The sequence below is a fragment of the Pagrus pagrus genome (assembly GCF_965226575.1).
Source record: "Pagrus pagrus genome assembly, chromosome: 9".
NCBI lineage: Eukaryota > Metazoa > Chordata > Actinopteri > Spariformes > Sparidae > Pagrus > Pagrus pagrus.
The window spans coordinates 27,677,187-27,689,665 of record NC_140193.1 but is presented as its reverse complement, the minus strand read 5'-3'; the positions used below and the strand labels follow the sequence as shown (position 1 = coordinate 27,689,665).

At 40.9% G+C, this 12,479-nt stretch overlaps 1 protein-coding gene across 1 annotated transcript; it reads left to right on the top strand.

Moving 5' to 3' along the window:
* Positions 1–219: 219 nt before the first annotated feature.
* On the top strand, positions 220–11,504 carry LOC311262464 (C-type lectin domain family 4 member E-like; the record flags this gene model as incomplete). The annotated part of the gene is made up of 6 exons (XM_084361849.1): positions 220–289; positions 380–481; positions 1,942–2,109; positions 3,402–3,544; positions 10,933–11,036; positions 11,181–11,504. The coding sequence occupies 6 exons, from the start codon at positions 220–222 to the stop codon at positions 11,335–11,337; spliced, it is 744 nt and encodes a 247-aa protein (XP_084217975.1). The 3' UTR covers positions 11,338–11,504.
* Between the last annotated feature and the right edge of the window lie 975 nt (positions 11,505–12,479).

Below are 12,479 nucleotides of genomic sequence, written 5' to 3'. Positions count from 1 at the left end.
AATCTCTATAATGCATGTTCATGTTCATGTGCATGTTCATGTGCCATTACACAGATATGAAACTTAAAGATATTGAGTGGGTGGTGGATGTTTACCGTGCAAACTATTTTCATCACTTCTAAAAACGTATGACTTCCTGAAACCCTGAGAGAAGTTGAAACCACCATCATCATTCACACGAGCCGACCGTTTAGGAGAGAGTTGGTCACCTTTTGAGCGATGGAGGACATCTATGCAAATATTGACAACAACAAGCCTGTCGACCCAACACCTTCAACAAATCAGAGAGGTAAGAATGCTCACTCACACAGATGGGTTGTGCATATTGTTGTTGTATATCATCATCGGTTATGATTATGGTATGTCTTCTTGTGCTCAGGTGCCAGGAGCTCAGAGAGGAGGTTTCATGGAGCCGTGGTTCTCTGTCTGGGGCTGCTCAGTGTTGTCCTGCTGGTTGGACTCATCAGCCTCGGTGTCACCTGTGAGTCTGTTTTTCATAAGTCAATATCAGGGTGAGATTGTGATTTCATTATTCTATGGGGCGCCGATATAAAGTTGCGCATGCTAAAATAAACAGCAACTTTTCGCCACATTTAGCAACAAACCACGTTTAAAAAACATATGTGAATTTTTTTTGTTACTTTTGACCAGATTTACAGCAATATTTTTGAACTTTGTGATATTTACTTCCCTTGTAAAAATATAATGTCAATGTTAAATCTAATAATAAAATATTAGATAAAAATAAAAAAAAAATAAAAAATCTAAATCTAAATGTTAATCTAAATCTAAATGCTAAATGTTAATTCTACATGTCAAAGGTGAAACTAAATATTTAGCTAATATGCAAATTCACATTGCCAGACACCAGAAGTACCAAAATCAAAGCTCATTGACACGAACAAGCAATATCCACGGTCTTCTTCGGGTAGTCAGACGGAGTGATTGCGCTGCACTGTTAGTCACGTCTCCTCACCGTGCTCTCATGTTGCCTGCCAGCATGTCCAGTGACTTAGCTGGAAACATTGGTAGGGCCGTTTTGGCGGCAAAACACAGTTTCAGCAATGCGTACGCAACGACAGCGACAGTTACAGCGACAGCTACAGAATCCACCACAGAGCCACCACAGCGCAATCACTCCGTCTGACTTCCCGAAGAAGACCGTGGATATCGCTTGTTCGCGTCAATGAGCTTTTATTTTGGTACTTCCGGTGTCTGGCAGTGTGAATTTGCATATTAGCTAAATATGTAGTTTCACCCGTGATATTTAGATGTAACATTCAGAATTTAGATTTAACATTTATATTTAAATTTAACATTTAGATTCTGATTTTTTATTTAGATTTAACATTGACATTATATTTTTACAAGAGAGGTAATTATCACAAAGTTCACAAATATTGCTGTAAATCTGGTCAAAAGTAACATTAAAAAATTCACATTTTTTAAACGTGGTTTGTTGCTAAATGTGGCAAAAAGTTGCTGTTTATTTTAGCATGCACAACTTTACAATCGGAGCCCCATATTATTCTGCTCTGAAAGATGCGCGTGTTTAACCAAAATCTGATCTCTTCTTTCAATTTTATTTTCCTTCATGAATATGATTTTCCAGCCGTGGTAAAAAGGGATATATTCAAGCAGCTAGTGCAGCAAAATGACATAGATGAAAATCTGTGGATGATCAAGAGCTGAACCATGACTGAATTCAGGTGCAAGTTGTTCAGTATTTTGATATTTGCTGGGGAAAGATCAGAGGATATTATTATAAAGACTGTACAACACTGTTTGGATTTCAGGGTCATTTCAGCCTTTAGGTTGATATTTCATAGACTGCATTAGCAGAATGAACATCTTCCAAAATCTTAGATGATTTTGACTCAAATATAGAAACTTTAGTCAGCATTAGTATCAATGCATGAGTGAATCTTGATTTTATTTCAGACCGGGATTCAGCCGCACAACACTCCACTATCAAAGCCAACCTGACGGAGCGTCTCCAGGCCAGTAATGACAAGCTGTCCTCTGTGTCTGAAGAGAGAGACCTGCTGAATGCCAACCTCACTTCAGTGTCCAAAGAGCTGGACAGACTTCAGCGTTTGTCCAAACAGAGTGAGTGCTCGCCTGCCTGTGTCAGTTCTGCACAGCTGTCTCTTAACATGAAGGACATGATCTGCCACAGCCTCATTTATAGAACACCAGTATCCAGAGAACATGCTGGTGAGACACTTATAGCCTACTCTCAGTTCTGTAAATTATATTTTTGGCCAGTTTGCCTTCTACCAGTAACTTTATTTATTCTTTCAAATCATTCAAACAGGAATATATTTATGTTAAGGCACCTTTGTCAACTTAGATATCTTAATACTTTCCATATCATACGTTTTTTTCAGTGTGGCCACTGACTCTGTGATAGGATCGTTCCTCTGTTCCACACTTGAAAGACTTTCACTTCCTTATAAGATTGTGATCCACCTAATGAAAGTGCAGCCTTTTTTAGGGTGGAATCCAATTTACAATATTGTATTTCCTTATTGCCTTACTTTTTGAGTATTATTGAGTTGGAAATAATGCTCAGGAAAGTATCGCGAGGGAACACAAAAGTATTACTTCTACGGGAGATCTGAGAGGCACGTGAACAAAGCAGTTAAGGAACTTCAAAAGATTAACAAGAGAGAAAACAATTCAGGTCAGACTTTGAAAGTTGATCGCCAGATTTTTTTGTTCTCACTTGCCTCTCAGGGCTTCTGTATAGTACATTATTGTACAGTATCTTAACAGTTAGTGCTGTCAAGCAATAAAAACAATAATCTAATCAATTACAGGCTTTGTGATTAATTAATCAAAATTAATCAAATATGCCAATATTTTCCATAAGCATTTAAAAATATTTCATTGCAAATGTATTTTGGTGGATGAGTGAATCAATGAATAAGTGGACATTCTAAACTTGCACATCTGCAATAGTTTTTTAACAGGTCATTTTTTATGCAATTAATTAATCTATATGAACGTGTTATTTTTACAGCCTAATTAATGATCAAACACAACAGTGGCTTGGCCCTCCAAGAGCCCCTTCAAAGGTGGTAGTTAAGGTTTTTACAGTTCGAACAGGGTTCAAAGAGGTTAGATCAACTCTTCAACACATCTTAATGAAAAAAATATACACATCTTAAGTAGAGATCAATAGCCTCCATTCAAAACATTATTGTCGTTTAAAAATATTCTGTTTTTGATGAGTTATTTTGTTCCATTCTGGTTTAAGTCCTCACTGTATAATAAATATCAACTGATATCAGTTAACAACATTTTCATCCAAAGAACATGCATTTAATCCACAACCTCTCAAACTGAACAACACAAACCTTGTCTGATCTTTAATGTCACTTTGATGCTTTTTCCAGAGAGAACTTGTCCTGCAGGATGGAACACGTTCAATTGTACCTGCTATTTCTTCTCCACTAAGACTGATTCTTGGGAAAAAGGCAGACAAGACTGCAGAGACAGAGGAGCAGAGCTGGTGATCATTGACACTTATAAAGAACAGGTAGTGTGGAGTTATATATAGATTGTAAGGTGACCTACAGGTGTTTAAAAAAAATTGACTCCTACATGCCTTCTTACCTTCCTAAATACTTTATGTGCACCTCAGTTTTTGCCAAGTGTGTCACAATTCACTGTCTTGTTCTTGTGTTTCCTGTTTTATTTTAATCTTATGCCCTCATGTGTCACTTCTTGCTTTTCAGTTCCTCCTGTGTTTTTTCCCTCCCAGTGTTTTTCTGTTCGTTCCCTCACCTGTCCTTTTCCATCCTCACTCCACCTGTTCGTGATCCCCTCATTAGTGTGTCTGTGTATATATTAGGGATGCGACAATATTCAACATGTTATCGAACCATTCAATACGCCCTGTTAGGTTCAATACACAAAGGCAAACAATACAATACAGTACAATACAATACTACAATAATGTTTGCTGTTTAACTTGATTGGATACTGCATGTGTTTTTTGTGGAAGGCAATTAAGATAATTGTTAAATTTTTATAATAAGGTTTGTGGTTTGACTATATCTGCTTTTAATTATTTTTACATGCAATATTGCCTTTGCTAGTGTGAGTAGTTTTATATTAAGATATCGAAACCGTACCGTTACCGTGGCCCAAAAACTGTGATGCATACCGAACTGTGGGAAAACTCTACTGTTGCATCCCTAGTATATATAGTCTTTGTTCTCCCTTATGTCAGTTCGTTCCGTGTTGTTCCATGGTACTCCATCTTGGCCCATGATCCTCCGTGTCCGTCTGCCTTCACCAGTGTTGCCACCCTGCATTCTTCTCCAGTGTCTCCCCCAGTGTCTCCTCCTTTGTCTCCCCATTGGTATATTTGGATTTTGAATCCTTGATTTTTCATTTGATTTGTACTTGGCTTTTGTTGGAGTGTTATGTTGCTACTTTGTTTTTTTGGCTTGTTACTCATTTCCGGTTTTTCTAGTTCTCTCTATTTTTGTATTTCAGCTTTATTTTATTATAGCTCGCTTTTTGTTCCCCTACTCCTGCCTCCCGTGTGGTCTCCGTTTGGGTCCTCATCTCATTTCCCCTTAAAACGTAACAAAGTGTGGCAAAGACCCTAAAAAAATAAAGGAACAAATTAATGAAAGACAGATAACAAGGACATTAATCAGAAACAAAGCCCAGCAGACCTGGTGGGAGTTCAGCTGCTTGTCCGAACACAGTTAGGCGAGATTCTTATGGTCAGTCCACAAGGAAAGGATAGGCAGCTCCCTCCAGCCAATGTCTCCATTCCTGGAGGGTGAGGACGATGGTCAGTAGCTCACGGTTGTCAACGTCATAGTTCTGTTCAGCTGGAGAGAGGCGGTGATCACTGTGACAGGACGGCTCCTGCTCCGGTGTCAGAGGCGTCAACCTCCACGGCAAACTGTAGACTGGGGTCAGGGTGAGAGAGAACCGGAGCAGAGGAGAACAGCTTCCTTAAATGGACAAAAGCTTCTTCAGCTTCAGAGGACCAGAGAAAGGGGAGCTTGGTGGAGGTGAGCTGAGTCAGGGGGGCTGCCACACTGCTGTAATTGCAGATGAAACGCAGATAGAAGTCGGCAAAACCAAAGAATTGCTGAAGTTGCTTACGGTTCTCAGGAGTCGGCCAATCAGTCACTGCCTGCACTTTGCTGGGGTTCGTCTTCATCTGCCCTCGCTCAATGACGAAACCCAGGAAATCGACGGATGGAGAGTGGAAGTGACAAACCGGTTCAGCATGTTGCAGAGAACATCGTTGACCAAGGCCTGGAACACTGCAGGGCATTGGTGAGACCTAAAGGCATGACTTGGTACTCGAAATGGCAGAGAGGAGTGTTAAACGCCGTCTTCCACTCATCTCCTTCTCGAAAGTGCACCAGGTGATAAGCATTGCGCAGGTTGAGCGGCCTGGTGGAGAGGTCCAAATGCTGAGTCATTGAGAGGGAGAGGGTATTTGTTTTTAATTGTTATGTCATTCAGACCTCTGTAGTCAATGCATGGCCTTAAAGATCCATCTTTTTTAGCAACAAAGAAAAATCCTGCCCCTACTGGTGAGCAAGAGGGGCGAATGAGTCCAATTGTAAGTGAGTTGGTGATAACTCCATGGCGTCTCATTCAGGGCAGGTGAAGTTGTAGAGACAGTTTGTAGGAAGAGAGGCACCAGGAAGTTGGTCAATCAAACAGTCATATGGTCTTTGGGAAGGTAGTGAGAGTGCAGGCTTTGCTAAATACGTTGCTACGGTCGTGATAGTCGGAGGGAACAGAGGAAAAGTCAATGTGTTCAGGGGTGGCAGGAGTGCAGCGATAGCAGGAGAGGGCAGCAGAGTGAAGGCAATGGGAATGACAAAATATACTCCACTTCTGGACGCTGACCAATCAATATGGGGGTTGTGAATCTTAAGCCACAGGAGACCTAAGATGACTGGGGAGTGAGATGAAGGGATAACAAAAAAAAGAATAGTCTCTCTATGATTACTGGAAAGAAGGAGAGTGAGGGGAGCAGCACGATGAGTGATTTGACTCAGTGAAGTTACCGTCAGCACCTGAGCCAATCAGTACCTGAAGTGGGAGAGTCTGTTGAGCCCACTAGAGAGTTCCTTGGAGCTGGAGGCAAGAGGGGGAAGAGGAGGTAGCAGTTGATCGGCTCATCAGCGCCCCCCTGTTGCATGATGAGCCTGGTCTTTTGGCAGCTGTGCGCAGAGGGAGATGGCATGTCCAGGTTGTCCACAGTAGAGACAGTCTTCCTCTGAATCTCTGCTGGCGTTCTGCTAGGGTGAGACACATCCTGCCAAGTTGTACAGGCTCTTCAGAGGGTGTAGATGGCATGTGGCACATGCCATCTACATTGTCTAAATGTATAGACATTGAAATGGGGTCCTCCAGGGAGGTGGTTTTATCAACGAGAAGCCAATTCATCCTGAATATTATCCGCTAGATGCCGCTGAAAAATCACTTGTAAGGCAGCATCATCCCACCCAATTTCTGCAGCTAATATCCTGAAATTGATGGCACAGTCTGCAACTGAGCAAGCCCCTTGTCTGAGAGAAAGTAGATGTTTAGAAACCCTTCTTACCCTGTACCGGGTGATCAGATATTTTTAGCATTTCTGCAGAAAATAAGGGATATGACTGGCAAAACAGGGAATGTAATTTAGACACTGCTACTGCCCACTCAGATGCCCTATCTGTTAACAAACTCTTTACAAAAGCAATCTTAGCCCAGTTGTTGGTCAAAGACTAAGAAGCATTGATGTAGATGTTACCCAAAATTTCCTAATTCTCCGGAAAACCTTGCTGGTATGGGAATGAATGGCTCACGTGAGGTAGTGGAAGTAGTTACAGGTGTAGGTGGGGGAGAAGCAGGTGGTGGTGAGTTGAGGGATTCCAGCGAGATGGCTGAGCGCTGGGTCACCACTTGGTCCATGCAGCCTCTGAGCTGCAAAACACTGGATGTCAAGCCTCGTAGCACGTCCAATAGAGAGTGGTTGCTCACATTGTCCAACCATGGCTCCTTGAGAGGAGAAGACATGGCGCGAGTTTTCGGTCTCCGCTGGGTCCATGGGGCCAGATTGTTCTTTTAAAGGATAATTACTGTTTTTTACAACCTGGACCTTATTTCTAGCAAAATATATGATCATTTACTCACCCAGATAACTTTGGTGTCATTTGGCGTCGTTCGGACGAAATTAGATCCAGTGTAGCACCGGTATATCCATATAATGCGAGTGACAGGGCACCGAAACACAGCCTATATATAACGCATTATCTGCCACGAAACTAGTTCATTTCACCAATTTTTTGTTACGATACGCTAGTGCTATTCCCTTCTGAGTCCGGGCTTGTCTGTTGTCAACATCCGGGGTCTGTAGGTTGACCTACTACCTCTGACCTGGAAGATGTCGTCTCTGAGCTGCGCGCGCACCCGCGACAGCCCCGGCTTGTTTACCTGTAGCTGCTACTGCTAGTTTGACCCCGGATGTTGACAACAGACGAGCCCGGACTCAGAGGGGAATAGCACTAGCGTATCGTAACAAAATATTGGTGAAATGAACTAGTTTCGTGGCAGATAATGCGTTATATATAGGCTGTGTTTCGGTGCCCCGTCACTCGCATTATATGGATATACCGGTGCTACACTGGATCTAATTTCGTCCAAACGACTGCAAATGACACCAAAGTTATCTGGGTGAGTAAATGATCATATATTTTGCTAGAAATAAGGTCCAGGTTGTAAAAAACGGTAGTTATCCTTTAAGGTGGGGTTTTTCTTTGACCCAGAATGCAGAGGCTGGAGGCAGTAAAACAGTTCAAAGGTATTTATTTACAACAAAAGGCTGGAACGTTGAGAGAGACGAGGGCAGGCAGGCAAGTCAAGTGGTTGATTTGATTTGATTTGATTTGATTTGATTTGACAAAGTCTAAACAAGAGGAGGCTCGTGCTTCACTTGAAGGTGGGTATGTTACACCCCAGCTGCTAGCCTGCTAATCATGAGACAGAAGAGAGGATAATTCTGTCTAGATGTGGACTGGAGATTAAATTTTCCAGCGGCCCTGATTATCATTTATTGAATGTCTTGTTAACTACATCCACATTCACCTCTGTTGAAAAAGGAGCGGTTAATTGACCAGTTGGTGGTCGTATGTTGGCTCAGGTTTATAGCCTATCAATCTATGCTATCAGTAGAAGTTTTGGGCTATTTTTATGGAGGTAAAATGTCGCCATCTCTTGGTGAATTTAATTCATAAGTCATATAAGATTGGATAAAATAAGATAAATTAAGATAATCCTTTATTTGACCCACAATGGAGAAATTCAAAGCGTTGCAGCAGCAAACAGCAGTGAAGGAATATAGAACCTAAGTACTAAATGTAAAAATAAGTATCTAAAAATATTTAAATATAGAAATATCATCAAATCACATCATAATGAATATTATTATTAGTTGTAGTCGTATTTGCATGAATTGCATTTTAATCTTTGTGAGGAGGCTACCACCATTGCAGTAACTCTCCCTGTTACAGTTGCCTTTGCTGAGCAAAAACTGAAGCTCATCAATGGTGCAAGAACGCTTGAGTGGCCTGGCTATCATAAGCATCAACTCAGAAGTGGCACAGCAGCTGTCATATGATGACCTCATTGATGACTTTGCATCCAGAAAATGCAGACGTGTGCATCTGTGAAAGGCTTCTTCCATTGTTGAAAGAGTCATTTTGTAATTGGAGAGGGCCTCAAAATAAAATTCTGCTTAGGGCCCCAGTTTGGCCAGGGGCGGCCCTGCACACAGGTGAGCAGGTGGAGCTGCAGGTGGAGCTGCAGGCTGAGCGGTGAATCGTTGAGGGTACTGAGGGAAAAAACACGAGCATGAGACAAAATCCCACAGCAAAAACACTGAAGCGTGAGCACACAAAAACGTAGCAACACTAGAAATACTTGGATAGCAAAAACTTGAGAGTTGAGCACGGGTATAGTCACCATATGGGATGGAACAATCTGGCACAGGAGTAGTCAAGGAAGAGTATTAGGGCCAGGGGTGAGAAAAAAGTTTTTTTATTTTGATTATGCACTTCAAGAAAAAAGTTGAAATGTCGAGAATAAAGTTGAAATACAATTTTGTAAATAAAGTCGAAATGTCGAGAATAAAGTTGACATTTCAAGATTAAAGTCGACCTTTTGAGACTACATCAAACAGCGCATATACCAGCCTCAACAAAATGCCTTGTGTAGATGAACCGGTGAAACTGCACTTCAGAATCGGCTTCAGTAAAAGAGAAATTATTTCTCTTGTAGCTCATAAACACAGTGTAGTTGTCAGTATTAGGACTTTGAAGAGATTGTGCCGAAAACTTTGTCTGTTCAGAAGGAAAAACCACACAGGCATGGAAGAGGTGGCCGCATTCGTGCAAGCTGAAATTGAAAGGATGTAGTAATGGCAGAGACCGGATGCTCGGGCAGCTCGCATACCTGTCAGTTGCTCCTAGGCCACTCCCCTAACTTAATTTGAGTGACCAGAAGAGTTGACTTTATTCTCGACATTTCAACTATATTCTCGACATTTCGACTTTTTGCTTGAGGTGCATAATGAAAAAAAAAAACGGCCTCCTCTCATGTTTTTTCCTCATCCCTGGCCCTAATACTGTTCCGTAGTGAAGAGACCGGGTTGATATAGCAGGATCTGATGAGATGATGACATGCAGGTGAGTCTCTCCGTGCAGCAGGCACACCCAAGGACAGACACACACACTAAGAAGGAGGAGGTGAGGGAGAAAGGAGGGGGGAAACAGACGGGGAGAAAACAATAACAAAAAACCCTGACTGCCACAGCTGAACTGTGACATGAGTTTTCCATTTTATTCTACTTTATTCATAAAATCCACTACCAGGCGACAGATAAAGTACATTTATTGTAAAGCTTTAGTTACGAGGAGATTTAGATTATTAATATAAAATGTAATCAAATAAACTATGATGTATTATTAAAAATCAAACAATCCAGCGGTACAGAGTGCTGCAGGAATGTTGTATTCTTTTAGGCTAACCCAGAAGTTAGCATCACCCTGGTTCTCTCGACAAAAGGCCTGTGAGATTTTTCGGTTAGATCTTGGATTACTGGAATAAACTCTGTGTCAAACAAGTTTATGATACTCACACATTTTATTCAGTGAGATAATCTGCACAGAGGAACACCACTTTTATGATTTTTGATGCGTAAAAAATGCCAGATGTAAAAAGCTAATGTTATTAAAGAACTAGCCTACATGGCAGTCGTATGACTTCAACCTACTGTAACCAACACTAAGCATCGTATGACACTCTATTATAGACACGTTACTATAAATTGATCAATGTACAAGTTGTAAAGTTGGAGTTAGAATAATTTGTAACTAAAGTCAGCCTGTAAAGACGGATTAGTGAATAGATGAGTCTCCATGTTCAATGTGATGAAGTTTAATATCCAGACAACCTCTGTAGTCTCCTTTAGACATTTGTTAGCAACCGACTTTCTAAGACATGTAAACATTTATAATTCAAATGTGGGTTATTCAGTTAAATGATTATCTGTATGACATCACCATTAGTGATATTAATTGTGGCACAATGGCTAATCAGAGTTTTCCCCCTTTGCCTCCTTCAGAATGATGTTTGCCTCACACACACATTTTCTTCCCCTCATACAGAAAACACCAAGTGATTCAAGCCCTCCCATCTTTTGTAATGAATTTATATCTATACTTGTATTTACTGTGTATTAGCTATGATGATCAGGTTACAGTAATAATATTTATTATATCCTACTGTGCTCATAAAAGTTTGAAGTGAATGTTATTGTATCATTCAGATGAATCCCTATTAAAATAATATGACAGACTTGGCTATAAATAATGTCTTTATTTCCTTTACCTTGAACAGGAATTCATCTCTAAAACCATCAAGCAAGATACTTGGATTGGTTTGAATGACCTAGAAGAGGAGAGGACCTGGAAATGGACTGATGGAACTCCACCGACTGTGACGTAAGGCAAACTGTAGATGTTCAGCACCTTATTTGAATATAGACACATAGACAACTATTGTACATTACTAGAGTCATTTCTGTCTGATTGTTGGAATAATTGTTATCACAATCAGACTGACTCACTTCCTTAATAACCTCCTAGGTACTGGCTGAAAGGGCAGCCTGATAATGGTGGTCGAAGCCAAGCGTGGGGTGAAGAGGACTGTGTACACATCGTATCTAGTGGGAATGCCAAAGAAAGCTGGAATGATCTGCGGTGTGATAAGTCTCTGAAGTGGATCTGTGCAAAAATGCCTTAGTGTTAACATGAGTTTTGAAACATAGCATTTATAAATACTTTGACAGTCCGGGAATTGAGATCTCCGTGTGATTTCTTCAGAAAAGCTGAAATTGAATCGCTTGTAATTACATGGGAATTAGCTAATACTTAGGTTGTTATTGGGCATTTAGCATTTGTATCCCTTATTCTATCATAAAAACAGGCTATTAATAGGCTGATAATAATAATAAAGTTGTTTGATCTCATATCTGAAGGGTCTGCATGTCTTGTTAAAATTCTTGTTGCACAAAATAAATGCAGCAGCCAGTTTCAAGACACAGCCAAATACTTTCAGCATAAGAACCCTTATGTATTTGTAATTGACATTTCAAGGTGATGATACTGTACACTTGATATCTGATGTGAAGGTTACCATGTTGTTCTCTATCAAATGGAAATCACTTGTATGTTCCTGAAAGAGCTCACATTACACTTATAAGGTACACAGAATAATAATGGGTTAACTCCTGTGACAAAATTACACAACCTGGTATTACCTAACTATGCTGATACTATAATTACCAAGTTCTGTACAGTAATTCCTGGTTATTCTGCCACTACAACTTTTCATTATATCACTGATTTTAGTTATTTCTAAGCAATTTTCCCACATGACAACATAATTAGCAGGCTATAAATTAAGGGGTTACCAAATCTACTACTTTAAACTGTGAAAATGAACACAGAAAACTTGGATTTACAAGTACTTGTCTACACTTGTAGAGTCATAGGCAATGACTACCAGAGCAGCTTTATTATTACCACAGTTGTTGTACCTATGTTATACTGAGTGCTGTGTACATACATCTGCTGATGCCTCTGGACACATTGTCAGTTATGTGCCTGAAATCATAGGACGTTTCGGGTCTTTCAACATAATACGCCCTCCTCCAGGTGACCCAGCCGGGGCTGATCAGGCCCCCGCTTGTGTCCAGATGGCTGGCTAACTACCATGACTCCATGGTTCTCCTCTTTTGAGCCACAGCCATCTTGAGGCCTTCTCTGCCGCATCGGTGGTACTGCGGATGGCTCTCCTCCTTCTCTCTCCCTCGATGCCCAAATAGCTGAAGGCTCTAGTCAGGGAACGGGCTGCAAAACCCCTGCATCCAACCTCCACTGGGA